The 14,386-nt window shown below is 50.0% G+C and overlaps 1 protein-coding gene across 1 annotated transcript in view; it reads right to left on the reverse strand.

Annotated features, from left to right (window-relative positions):
- Positions 1 to 14,386, reverse strand: part of Nrxn2 (neurexin 2) — a 99,082-nt gene that overhangs the window by 62,209 nt on the left and 22,487 nt on the right. Inside the window, 2 exon segments of the mRNA XM_028770976.1 lie at positions 4,740 to 4,763; positions 11,684 to 11,985. Coding sequence (XP_028626809.1) covers positions 4,740 to 4,763; positions 11,684 to 11,985 — 326 coding nt within the window.

Genomic DNA, 14,386 nt, shown 5'->3' on the forward strand with positions numbered 1-14,386 from the left:
ACACACACACACACACACACGAACACGCACACACACACACACACACACACACACACACGAACACCACATCCTAGAAGGCTCCTCTTCACAAAGCCATGAGGAGCACAGCTAAGTCCCCAAGACACAGTAAAGGATCTAGGATCAAACCACATTAACCCTTTCAACACGGTGGGTTCTGAGGAAGCCAAGGGGAATGAGTGGAGTGTTTGCCCAGAAGATGAGCCTAGGCCCATCACCACATGCTCTCCAGGATCAGGGAAGGGGCTCAAGGGGCCTCTTGTGAGCTGAAGGGAACTGCCAGCCACTCCTCTCCTCAGCTCAGTGCTGGAAGGCTGGATGGGAAGGGAATCCACATCCTAATCACAACACGCACTGTGCCCCAGGAAGAAAGGCTTAAGAAAAAGGGAACGCTCATACCACCATCGGGAGCCACTCCCAGGGGCCTAGTATGATCACAGCTCACAATGCTATTAGCATCCTTTGTGGGTGGCTGAGTGGACTTCCTTGAGCCGTGACAAGGTAACACTGAGCCAATGGGCTGTTTGTCTCCTGTTAGACCACACTGCTGTCATCATACTCTCCAAGGGCCCCACAGGCTTATCATGGTTAAGAACAACAAGTCCACAAAAAGGTTCCCAGCATCCTCTTAGGGAAGTATGGGCAGAAGTGGGGCAGCAAACGGGAGAAGCAGCTTCTGGCTGAGAGGGATCGCAGGCCTGCTAAGCTTGCCTAGTGTTGTCTTGGGCACAGGCAGTATTTACAGCCCTGCCCTGAGTCCTGAACTCAGACTTCAGGAATTTTAGAAGGGAAAGACTTCAGGTCAGACACACCAGGTTCTCCTTTGTCACTTGCTGTTTCCCAGAACAATTTTGCCATTCTGACTCTCATCTTTAAAAGGGCTAAATAACTCCCGGTCCTATCTGTTTCCAGCTGACTGAGCATCTGATGAGTTAACTGAAAGTGATAAACCCCTCTGCAGTACAAAGGGAGTTGCTTTCTCAGGGTGCTAGCTTCCCCATCTGCTAAGTGGGGATAAGCTCAACCTCCTGCCTAAAATCTAGGCATCATCAAATTGAAATGAAATTCAAAATGTTGGCCAGGAGGATACCTGGTAAAGGTGCTTGCCACCAAACCTAATAACCTGAGCTTTATCCCAAACCCAAGTGTTGGGAAAAGAAAACCAACTCTTATAAAGTGACCTCTGACTTGAACACACACACACACACACACACACACACACAATGGCATGCTTCCTATAGACACAAATAGATTAAGTAAATAAAAATGTAAACAGAAAAAGAGGAAGCCAGGCACTGTGGCATGTGCCTTTAATCTCAGTACTTGGGAGGCAGACCCACGGGGAAATCTCTGTGAATTCAAGGCCAGCCTGGTCTAAACACTGAGTCCCAGAGCTAGAGAGAGAGACCCTATCTCAAAAGGTGGGGGGATAGCTAGAGAAATGACTCAGTGGTAATGAGCACTTGTTGCTCTTACAGAGGATAGGGTTCAGTTCCCAGCACCCACACGGTAGCTCACAACCATCTGTAACTCCAGTTCCAGGGGATTTGGCATCCTCTTCTGACCTCTTGGGGCACCAAACATGTAAATGATGGACATGTATATATATATACATACAGGCAAAATGCCTATATATACAGAATAAAAATAGATATTTTAATGTAAAAAATTTGAAGAAACTCCAAATGCAAAAGCTGTTTTGAGGCCCTAATGCAATGCATGAGCAGCGTTGGCTTCACACACCAGCACTCGTCAGCCTGATGGTGCTCAGCCAGTGGAGCTATCTGGGCAAGCCTCTTCTCTTTCCACTCTCCTCACCAAGAGAAATGCTCACACTAAGAAATCTAATAAGTGAGTTAAAAAAATAAACATGAAACTACATGAAATCCGTGAGGGGTATCCTGAGAATCAGACCCTGTGGAACCCATTTTACTACTTCAGTCTGGGCCTAAAGGTGCCAATCCCTTGGGCAGGTTTGAAGGGGTTTCTGAGGTCACACAAGGCAACAGATTTGTTCTCCTATTTGTGCTGACAGTGCAGGAAAGTGTGGACCTTGCAGGCTCAGAAATTAGCAGGTTCTTTCTTTATCAGCGCTGAAACCAGGCAGGACTGCTGGCTTCTTGACCAACTGAAGTAAGCCCTTTGTCTTCTCTGTTCCACTACATCCCTGAAGTGTTCTGAGGTTTCATGAAGTTATTTTGAGAATGGTTCCTAACAAGGGATTGCAATAGGATCTCAGTGGGACCAGAGATGTCTATTCCTCAGGATCTGCTACAGGAAGGGAACCATTTCTTCACATAATATCCCTGCCCTGGTAACAGAGGGAATTGACCAGAGCTTTATTAAGCTTAATGAAATTATAATTCCTTTCTAGAGTACGGAACTTGCTTTGATTGATCTTCAAATAGACCTGTTGTACAAGCTGGGCAGGTACACCATCAGCCTGCTGGGAGCTGAGGGAACTGAGCTTTTTCAGGCCTGGGCACTTATGGTAAGCATTTTACCATGGAGACTTGAATGAAGGCGTGTTGGCTCCTAATCCTAGGGTGGTATATCCACACACACACAAGGTACTTAGACACGTCACCTCGGTTGACCCTTGGCTCCCTGTCCCAGAGTAACAGGTTGGCTGTCCAATAAAGTTCTTTTTTTGTTAGTTTTTTTTAAATTACATTTATATAGTGGTGTGTGTGTGTGTGTGTGTGTGTGTGTGTGTGTGTGTGTTCTGGTAATCAACTCAGGTTATTAGACTTGATGGCAAGCATCTAGGTGAGCCATCTTGTCAGCTAGTAAAGAAGGTTCACAATGGCAGGTTCTCAAGAACAGTGCAGTAGGTAACAACTAACCCACGAGAGCAGCGACTGAAGAAACAGCCCCTATGAAATGCTAGTACAGATCTCAGAGCAAGAGCCGTTTCAACCATGGGAAGCCAGGGAGCCTGCGCAAGGTATTAGATTGCCTATGGCTGGGGAGGCACTGGCCAAGGACACTACCCTCCGTGGGTGAAGGAAAACACGCACACATAAATGTGTCAGCAAAGGCTTGACATGACTTCAGAGGTGAAGCCTGGTGAGGGGCATAAAGGGCCTCTCAGGCTAGACAGTCCAGCTTTGATTCCTCCCTGCTCTCCAGCCTTCCTGCCAGGCAGACCTGGCAGGCTGGGCAAGCCAGGCAGCTGCCCCAAACTCCTCCCACCCCATGAGAGCAGACACGTCCATCTGCAGGGTCCCCGGCCTGGTGTTCAATCACTCTGCATTATTAATAGGCAATGACTAACCGGCTGCTGTGGAGCCGGAATTGGGCAGGCATGAGGGAATCCCATGGGATCTCACACTGCAGGGCCTGAGGGCACACACTCTGAGGCAGGCAAGAGGAGGAGGAGGAGGAGGAGGAGGAGGAGGCCCTCCCAACTGTTTCTCTGTCTTTCTGCCTGTCAGGCATAGCACCTCCACTGAAGAGCCAGCACCACCAGCCCGCCTCCATACAGAATCCTTACCAGGTCCCAGAACCCATCCAAGCTTGCAGCCCCCATTCCCACGAGCACTTACACAGGCAGAGAATCAGCAGTCTCTCAAACACACAGCACGGCTTCCCACTAACACCCCTAAATATCACACCAACATTTACACACAGTCACACCCACACACCAACACACACCAGCTGCCTTTACACTGACACCCACAACAGCATTCACCAGGAGCAAGCCCAACCCAAACACAGGAGCTTGGCAAGGACAAGGAGAGCTGTCCCATTGTATCCCTGCTGGGACTCCTCATGCCCTCAACGGGGAAGGAAGCCAAGCCCTGTCAGAGGCCATGCAGGAGAGGCAGGGGACATAAAAGGGATGGGGCTGAAGGGGAAGGAAGACAGTGTGGAACACAGTGTTAGTCAGAGCAGCAGAGCGGTGGGGTGGGGGCGATCTGGACGCTATCCCTGGTGGGGAAAAAGACCACTCATGCCATGCAAAATGTGAGGGAGACAGATCTGGGAATCCTCAAGGTTGGGAAGTAGGGCATGACAGACAGCATGATAGAGCAGCCCCTAAACTGGTATGAACTGGTAACTTGAAGGAGGTCCCAAGACCATCCTCCTACCCCTTTGGGAAACATGCCCAGCTGACTGTCACTGGAGATGGTACCCCCAGCCCTCTTCCCAACTTGAGGGGCCCCTGTCTGGAGCTGACAGAGAGCGTAGCATAGCGTGTCATGGGATGGTGTTTTCCATGGATTTTCAGGAGACCAAGAAAGAAACCAAATCAATGAGAAAAACAAAAAATAAAAACAAAACCAAGGAGCTGGGGGAGAACAGAAGAAAGTAATGGAGAGACAGTCCAGCATTGGGCTGGTCTCCTCAGAGCCGGTGCTCGTGGGCCGGCCCCAGGCCTCAGGCCAGGAGCTGCCAGGACGCAGGAGCCCAGGGCAGGGCCCAGACAATGCCTGGATTTCCATTTCTCTTTGGGACTTGAGTTTGGATCAAAAAAAAAGAAGGAGAAAAAAGAAAAAAAGGAAAGAAAAGAAAGGAGGGAACTAAAAGAGAAGAAGTGAAATTTAAAGATTGCCTGGGACAAAAGAAAAGGAAAAGGAAAAAGGAAAGAAGAGCAACTGGGGAGCAAAAACTGAGTGAGGAAACAAAAGTGGGAGAATCGGACAGTTAAAAACCCACGGCAAACCAAACGGTAAGACAATTAGAGTGATATCTACCAGATAATGCAGTTTGTTTACCATAGCGTGTCCAATGCCTGCGTGCTTCACCGGAGAGGGGGGGAAGGGGGTCAAAAAAAGAAAGAAAGAAAAGAAACAAGGACGACAAAAGAAAAGAACGAAAAGAAAAGAAAAATAAAATGACCAACTGTGAAACTCGAGGAGGGAGGAGATACAGCTTGTTCAAACCCTCCCACCACAGGCTCCCTAGAAGTGTTCAAAGAAAAATCATAATGGAGGAAGAACGCACACACACGAAATTAAACCCCTTCTTCTCCCAAAACCTCCCCAGCCCCTCCTCTGGATTCCTCGTCCCCCTCATCCCCTCCCGAAGGGCATCTGCAGAGAAGGGGAACAGTTAGAGACCTTGGTTAGTAAAGAAGAAAACAGCAACAACAACGAAAAAAAACTGGACCAAGAAAGCAGAGACTTAAAGATGGCCGACATTCCGCAGATGAGACAGAAAGTTAGTTCGGTTTTCACTCATACCTGGCCCCACCTGTCCCTGCCCATCCCTTGGTCCCCTGGGTTATAAGCGTGTTAGTAACACACACAGAGTTGGCAATGGGGGAAGGGGGTTTCCAACAGAATAGGGGAGGGGGAGGCAGGGTTAAGAAGCAGACCCAGTATGCAGGATTAGTAGGTCCTACAGCTCAGATGTTAGGGAGTTAAGGGAGGGAGAGAGGGGAGCATGGGATCAAGAAGGAGTGGGCCACTGACTCAGGAGTGGATGGATGGCTTTGTTGGCCGACTGGTCACCCAGATGGCTTTCCAGAGAACTGGCTGAGGAATGAAATGGTGCTGGCCAACTGGCTGACCAGTGGACATGTCGGGTTAATGGGTTAACCGGTTGGTGACAGGCCAGCTGGCTGGCAGGTTAGAAGAGTGGGCAACGCCCCTAATCACAGCACTGGCAAGGACAGGAGGCGATTTCATTTGGAGTCCAAGGACACCATGGGAGGGGCCATGGGTATCTGCTTTTTCTGGGGATGGAGGATAGGCAAACTGACCCAGGGATCACTGGAGGAGAGGGGCTCCCCCTTCCATTGTTTTTTTTTCCTTGAGAGCTGAAGAATGAGCCACTATCACAGTGGGGTTGGAGAGGGGAAGCTAGCCTTCCACAGGCTGCAGAGGGCTCATGATCACACCATCCCAAGCCCTCCTCCCTCCTCCCATGTCCCACCCTAGCTGACTCCCCCTGCCTGCCCACTTTGACTTGTCCAGAGGCCTTATTAATCCCCTCCCAAATTCACCCTGGATTCTTTAGACACCCTCCCTGTTCTCTTATTTTCCAGTGAGTAGCTGAGTCTCCCTTTAAGACCCTGGAACAGGCAATGATCTCCCAAGAACCAGGCTCCTTCCATAGACACCCATAGACCCCTGGACCTCCACTTCTCATAATCAGAGCCAGAAATTCACTCACTCCCCCTCTACCCACAGGGGGGGGGGGAAACACAGAGAAGCCCTGGGACCTCAGCGTCTCCTTATCTTCTCTGAACTATATGCCACATTATTCTACGCCATCTCTAAAGAGCCAACCTCTATGTATTTCTCCTCTATTCTCTCTCCCATTGCCAAAGACAATATCCACCTTTAGAGTCACATGGTATCAGAGATGGAGGGATGCAGCTGCCTGGTGCTCATCAAATACTGAGCAGCAGACGTGAGACTATGATTAGGGGAGTGGTGTTCTAGGGAGCTGTTAGCTAAAGAGTTCTTGTAACCAGTGGCCACAGGAGTAATTGATTAAGAAGATTAACAAGGGACTCATATAATTAAAAATAACAGAATTCAATACTTAGATGCTAGAAGTGCTGAGTAGCCAATATTAATTATTAGGTATGGGGAAGCAGTTTACATAGCAAGAGAAGAGTCTAGTCACATGTACAATGATTGGAGCAAGGTGATAGCCTCTGACGTGACAAGAACAGCTAGTGGGACTGTCATGAAATAAAGAGGCCAGCTAGTCAGAGCAATCAACAATCAACCTCAGGGCAGTCAAACTGATGGTACCCCAAAAGAGTTGAGTTGTCTGATATCATTGCAGCAGTTGAACAAGGTTGGGGTAAGGACAAGTAAAAATCCAAGAACTGTTCTAACTTGTTATAAAAAAAAAATAACACAGTAGTAGGGGAGCAGCATTCACAAAGGATGTTCCATTGTTAATGAACAGAACAGTAGGTTAAAGCTGGGACAGAGAGGGGAAAGATATGAGTTCAAACCCCAGGGTTCCTACTGATTTGTCAAGAAATCCAGACTCTCCCAAGAAACTGCAAGGTTGAGATAGATGAGAACAGAGCCCTCTAGACGTAGGAGTGGAGGATGTAGACCCTGATGATCGTGGGGTACCCACAGTTAAATACTAGAATAAAGCTTCCATTAGAGGCTCTTCCTGCAGCATGGTAGTCCACACAGAAAGGCCCAGATCTAGAGAAGTAGTGTTTCAGTCCAGCAAGAAACCCTAATGTTTCATCCACTTCTAAAGCACAAGCAGGAATGAGGAGGGTGTCCCAGCCAGAGAGGAGTGAGTCACTAAAGCAAGAGAACTTGCCATAGCTAAACAGCTCTGGAAAAAAACTATACCTCATCTCCACCTTGAATTCTGAGTGCATCCCAGCCCCTGCAAAAGTCTGCACCAAGGACAGCCTGTGAGCCTGCACAAGCTCAGCTTGGGATGAAGGAAAGGGCTCCCTTCCTGGGTCAAGAAGCCCAGACCGTTCAAATGGTCTTGAGACTTGAGAATGTCCAGGAATGTCAGAAGCCCAGAAGACTGTAGCCTCTGTGCACTATGCATGGATAACAAGCCTCCAAACATCTGCAGAAGCAAAGAAATGAAGTGACTTTGATCCAGATTTCAAGTTCCAAGGTCTCCTAACTCTCCAGACAGGCTTGCCTTCTGGGTCTTAGTTTTCTCATCAGTAAAGTGGAATTCATGGATCCCATTCACAGAATTTTATAAAAACTTGGTAAAGCCAAGTGTGGTGGTACAAGCCTTTAATCCCAGCATTTGGAATACTGAAGTAGGTGGATCTCTGTGACCTCGATGCTAGCCTGAACTCCATAACAAATTCAATGACAGCCAAAGCTACGTGAGTCTCTCTCTCTCTCTCTCTCTCTCTCTCTCTCTCTCTCTCTCTCTCTCACACACACACACACACACACACACACACACACGGTGACAAATGAGACCCTTGAACATGGAAATGCATTCTAGTGCAGTTTGAGAGATGCCCTGACAGGAGAGCACTGAACAGAGGCAGGACAAGCTATGCTACTCATATGAGGCAGATCAGAGCTCTTTCAGGAAAACAGGAGGTATTCGGGCATTGTTTTTGTTTAAAACAGAGTCTCCATTCAGAGCCCCAGCTGGTCTCCAACTTATGGCAATCCTTCTGCCTCAGCCTCCAGATTTTGGGAATTGTAGGCATGTACCACAATACCCAGTGACAGTGTTCACATGAAGTAGTTGATCTGCTCATTTTGGTCATGGGTCCTCACTTCCATAATCTGTTCAATTGGGTTTAAGGAGGAGATCAAATGAACAGGCTGGGTATTTAACTCAGTGATAGAGCATTTGTCTAGCCTGTGCAAGGCCCTGGGCTCCATCCTCATACTGTGTCTAAAAGAGGGAAACATTTTCTAAAGGAAACCAGATGAATCAGGAAAAAAAACTTAGAAAACAACTAATAGGCTCAATAGTTGCCGGTATTAAACCTTCAGTTTGCTTAAAACCTGGATGAAGAGATACAAGTTTTCATGGACTCGACACAGGAAAGAAGAGAGCTGCCTTTGGGATGGACTAAGGGGAGTTTGAGCCATTCCAGCTGAAGAACTCAGAAGAAAGAGAAACACAGCTAATGACCATGGCAGCAGGAACCCTTCAGTGCCCACATTGTGCCAGGCAGTGTGCTGAGTGTGGTAAGACATGTACTACATCCAGTTAGTCATCAGCAGTTCCTTCCCACTTGGCCTCTGGGGAACTGAAGTTCGGGGGTGGCATAACTTGCCTAACAAGTATCTGACTCAAATCCCAGCTCTTAGACTTTGCCAGCCGAGAGTGAATGGGTGGCCTGTTTGGGAGAGGTGTGGAAAGCTCCCCTCAGGAAGAACAAGGAAAAGGCAGTGTAGACAGGTCTGGGAAGTTGCAAATCTAGGATCTAAGACAGGTTGTGTGCTATGAGTGATAGGAGGTAAGAGAATAGGAACTCCAAATGTGTTGGGGACTCTATCATTGAGTGGGTACTTCCCTCAGTACATAGGGGACTTCATCCTGCAGATTCTACCCATGGAGGACTGCATCCTGGAGGACTGCATCCTTGAGGACCCCATCCTTCAGGACTGCATTCTTGGAGTCTGTATCATCATCTGCATCCTAGAATTTTCATCCTTGAGTATTATATCTTGGGAGATCCCATTCTTGAGGGCTCCATCCTACAGTGACTCCATTTGAGGACTCCACCTTTGATGACTGTGGTCTTGGAGACTCCATCCTTGGGGATCCTAGTCAGAGTCATCCTATTATTACAGACTCTAGCCCTTGGGGGACTGATCCTTGACGAATTCCATTCTTGGGATGCAGAAGAAATTCTGAAAGTGTCTGTACTGAGAAAAGCCACCATCTGAGCAGAGCAAGAGAAGCGCCATGTGATGTTTTGGTAGCCAGTTTGTCTTTCAAGCTTGGTGCTGGCTAAAGATAAATGGATTTGCATATTCTTATCTGGTAGTTGGAAGTATATGGGGGTATGAAAAGTTAGTGAGTCAAAAACTAGACTTTAAGAAACCCTCAGGGGTAATCAGTTGTTCCTGCCAAGGTCCCCCAAGAGGACTGTCTATCAAAATAGCTTCAAGAACATGTTGTGTCAGTAAGGATTCCTCTGGTCCCAACTGCTGTGTTTCAAGACCATCTATATGATTCCAGGGATGATCATCTAAATCAGGAGTTTTTGGAGCTAGCCTTTGAGCCACTCCCAAAAATAACGGGAGTTGATTTGGAGGCAGGTCATTCCAGAAAACCATCTCCCCGGCCACTCCAGTCACACAAGAAAAATAACAGAAAACCTACAGTACTCTGGATCCTGGCCACCTCCCATGTCATTTCTGCTTCCTTTTCTCCTCCATACTGTATTAAAGATGGAATCCGTGGCCTTGTGCATGCTAGATCATTATCTGTCACTGAGCCACATCCCCCATCCTGATGTCATTTCTTGCTTTATGTCCCTGACCTACTCCCAACTGACAGAACTTTGGAGAGGCCAAGCACTGTTGAAAGCCACCTTACCCTCTATCACCCATGTGAATATAGCAGGATTCTTAAAATCCTGGGTTACCATCTGGGCTGTCTACATGCTTGGGTTAATAGGGAGAGCATCTTCCCAGAGGCACCTCTGATATTTGCAGTCAGATGGTTCCTGTTGTGGAGCTGTGTTACAAACTATAGCTTGCCCGAATTACCCCCAAATGTGTGTGACACCTGAATGTATCACAAAAGCACTGAGCACACCCAACTGCTCCAGTGGGGATAACACTCAAAAGGCACTCGGACTGGCGACAGGACATGGGTGAAGGGCGCTGCATGGAGAAGGAGTGACTCCACAAACATGTCACTCTACAGAGCACGGGGATAGGGAGCACTAAGGACAGCTAGCGCATCGCACAGGGCTGCAACAGGCTGCTGCAGGCTGCCGGAAGGAACGGCGCAGTCAGTCACTCCATTGTCTCAGCAAGGGAACCTCCATTAGATCGCCCCCTGGTGACGTTAAATAAGAGCAGCTGAGAGGGATAGAAGGTCTGCCAGAACCTCCGAGCCCCACTAAGAGGCTTCAGTGGGAGAAAGGAGAAGAGGAAGGGATGACAGTAGGTTAGAGACAGGAAGTCCCAAGACAACTCACTAGCAAGAGCCCAGCCACCATACCTCCCATGCAGCCTCTGCAGGCAGAACTGCTTAGGTTTCTTGGTTACGTGGTGGAAAGATGAAGCTTGCTACCTGCTGACTACGAGAATGAAGAACTGGGCCCCCCACACACCCCTCAAAAATAAGTAACTGTGGAGTCCCCAGGGACTGCACAGGAGCCTCACCTGCTACTGAAGAGAGAAAGATCAGCGTGACTAGACGTGGGGACTTCTTGGGACGAAACGATCCACAAGGCCCCCATCTAACAAAGTTCTGCAGTAGCCACCCCGATGGACCCTGAGTGGCACGGTGAAGAAGGCCACTCCTAATAGAACATATGCAGCATCTGAAAGCTCAGGGGTCAATGTACAGAAGGATGCCATCCTATATGCAAGAGCTGACCCCCAAAACTCTCTTGAACCCCCCATGCAGGCTGGCCTAGCCAGCAGCAGGTAAACATGGACACCGAGGAAAGCCTGGGTTTGTCAAAAAGGAAGAAAAGCAAGTACTCCCAGAGAAGCAGGACCAGATACTCTCCTGGGTTCTGACTCTCTCACCCACTCGCTGCCTACAGTCCCTCTCAGTGCATCCCTGCCTCTGCCCTGGGAAAGCCCCATGGAGGGAAGACCATATTCTGCCCTACTTGTATCTATGTTTCCCTCAGTGTGCTGCTGCCCACCCTACAGGACCCCTCCACAGCCCACAGCACACTAGGTCATCATTCAGGCTCCAGCTCCCTCCCCTCGAACTCTGCAGCAGCCTCCTGCCCATCGCCTGATCCCTGGGCACCAGACATCAAAACCCTAGCTGTTCCATTCTCCGCCCAAACATACCCCTGGCCTCGGGCTTCTGCCCAGGAACAGCTCTGGAACCTCCTCCTAGCTCAGTCCCTGATTGATAAGGTCTCAGAAGCCTGTCACATAGCTGAGGTCACACCTCAGGTTCATACTGGCCCAACCACACCTCACTGCCCAGCCCTGCTCTCTCCCACCCCAGCCCAAGACATGCCTCTGTCCTCCACGTAAGTCCTGCCCCAGATAAAGCTGACCGCTGGCCTTCTCCCTGCTTCCCCTACCTGGCGCAGGTTTCGGGTAACCCGGACGTCGTGCCAGGCGTTGTCGTTGAACTTGCCATTGACGGGTTCCACGAGGGCCTCGAAAGCACCTGAGCCTAGGTTGATGACCAGCCAGACAGCCCCAGACTTGAGGGATAGGTTGACGTAGTCAGCCGACTTCCCCGTGTGCAGCATCAGCCCGTTGCGCTGCAGGGTGCGGAAGGCCAGTGTGATCTCGTCAGTGCTGCTCTGGATCGGGTTGTGGGACAGGTCGTAGCAGAAGAACTCATTGCCCTTGAAGGTTGCCACAAATTCCTCCTTGCCTGGACGCCATGGTTTGGGAAAACGGGAGAAGGCTAAGTGGGTGGGGTATACCAAAGCCTCCCCGTTCACCTCCAGCAACCCAAGCATGGGTCCTGGACACTGGAGTCCTGTTGTCCCAACTCTAAACTTAGGCCCTCTTCCCCTCCTACATGCTGTCAACCTGGACCCTGCTGTCGTTGCTACCAAAAGTCAACTTCCCCCAGGTCCATTTCCAAAGCAGGAGGCTGCTAAGTGGCTCTCACACTGACAGCTGACAATTAAGCTGCCACCGGGCCAGACAAAGCCACAGGCTTCACCTTCTCCTCCTTACCAATCCTCTCAACCTCTGCCCCCCCATCCCGAACAAAGGCATGTGGGGGAGAAACCAGAGGCTCTGCCAGCTTCTCCCTCTGCCGGCTTCTCCCTCCCTCTGCCGGCTTCTCCCTGGGATGCCTCTCTAGGGCTGCAGAACCAAGCGTCTCCTGAGCAGCCCACCCCTCCTCTCGCCTCTGCTTTGGTAACAGCTGTTCTCAGGACCCAGTGACGGGCACTCTCAGGCCTCCCCATGATGAGTGGGTCTGTTGTCTAGCCCTGCACAGATGACAAGACTGGGGAGCTGTGGAGTGGGGAAGGACAGGGCTAAGACACATGGGGAGGCATTGCAAGTGACAGGGATATGCACCAGGTGACAGGCCACTCTGCCACATTTACCTGGGAGCTCATCATGCCAGTTCTCCCTTCTCTAACCTAAGACACCCCACACTGCAAGGTGAGCGGCAGGAGAGGGCCTGGCCCTCATGTGTGCATGCTCGTGGATGTACATGACCTGTGTGCACATGCATGAATGTATGTTTATGTATGTGGACACATGAACACAGCATCCAGTCCAAGTTCCTTTTTATTGGCACTGTTTGGTGGGAAGCCACAACTCACGGAAGGGCCAAAGGATTGCGGGGTCTACAAGTGAATGACAAGTGGGAAGACCATGACTGGAAATAGAGAGTTGGGGTCCAGCCCCTCAACTTCACACACCAGATCACATGCCCAGGCAGAGAGCCAGTTCCAAACCAAAGAGACGGGTGCCCTGCACCCAGGCAGAGATTTCTGTCTTTTGTCAGTAAATACTAATCCTGCAACCTCCCTAGACGGGTAAGGGGCAAACAGGACTGTGTCGTGATGGTCTTTAGCCAGAGACTGAACTCTCTGAGCTTCTCGGGAGATGTTTGTTCTCAAGGCCCAGGGAAGGGTAGGCACTGAGAGATGGACACAGAGGACCACTACGAGGCGCCTGTCCTCCCCTAGGAGCAGTCCCATGTGCAAGCACGGGGACCTCATTGCAGATTCTGTAGGACTCTTCTCCAGCACACAGCCTGGCTCTCCCTCCAGGCAGGCTGCCCACACTGCCCCACTGCATCCGGATGCCAAGGCACCAGCTGCTGCCCAGTGCCTGGCAGAGCCCTCACTGCAGCTGGCAAGGCCTTGTGTCCTGAGGCCACAGGGCAGCATGCTGACGGGGGAAGGGCATGGGCCACACTGAATCCCTACCTCTATGTAGGGGACCGAAATGAAGTGAAGGTGAGGCAACCAGCAGAGACAAGGACATATTTAATGGTGATGTGGGGAGCTCAGTGTAGAAGGGACAAAGATGGACCCTCAGTGGGACAGAAGAGAAATGGAGACAGGCTGTAAGGGGAAAGTCGGTCACATGGAACCCTATTGATAAAGAACAGGAGAGAACCCTGAGGGGACAAGTAAGGAGGGCCAGCCAGCATAGAAAGGGGACAGGGACCTCTGGGGAACTAAAGCCAAGGCTTTCTGGGGCTTTACTGTTTCCATAGTAACCAGGCCTGCTGCTCAGACACTAACAGAGCCAGGGGGCTCAAGGACCAGAAAAGGGAATGCATTTGACCTTGGTTTACCACCCATACTGTTAGACCCGCCCAGAAGTCAAGCCTCCCCTCCCACTCCCTCACCTTCACTGCGGTCAAAGCAAATAACATTGCTGAGACACAGACAGGAGGAGAAGAAAATAAGGCAGCCACCTGAAAAAGTGATTGGGACCAAACAAAAGAAGTCAGGACAAAAAAGAGAGGCGGAGCTGAGGCTGGACTATGGCTGCCAAGGCGAGGAACAGAAATGAGGCCGCTCCTGGACTCCTCAGGTGGACCTAGGGGAGAAGGCAGAGCCAGCTATGCTGCAAAGCCTCAGCTGTCTGGACCTCAGTCCTCTTGACCCAGAAATGGAAAGATATTTCTAAGATCTAAGGAAGCCTGAACACATTTAAAAAGAGGGATGGTAGGCAGGTGGGCAATGGTAGCAAGAAAACTGAAGATGAGAAGAGGAGAGTAAGGGGGAGAGAGAGAGAGAGAGAGAGAGAGAGAGAGAGAGAGAGAGAGAGAGAGAGAGAGAGAGAGAGAGAGA

This window comes from Grammomys surdaster, unplaced genomic scaffold (genome assembly GCF_004785775.1).
Source record: "Grammomys surdaster isolate TR1022 unplaced genomic scaffold, NIH_TR_1.0 205, whole genome shotgun sequence".
Taxonomy (NCBI): Eukaryota; Metazoa; Chordata; class Mammalia; order Rodentia; family Muridae; genus Grammomys; species Grammomys surdaster.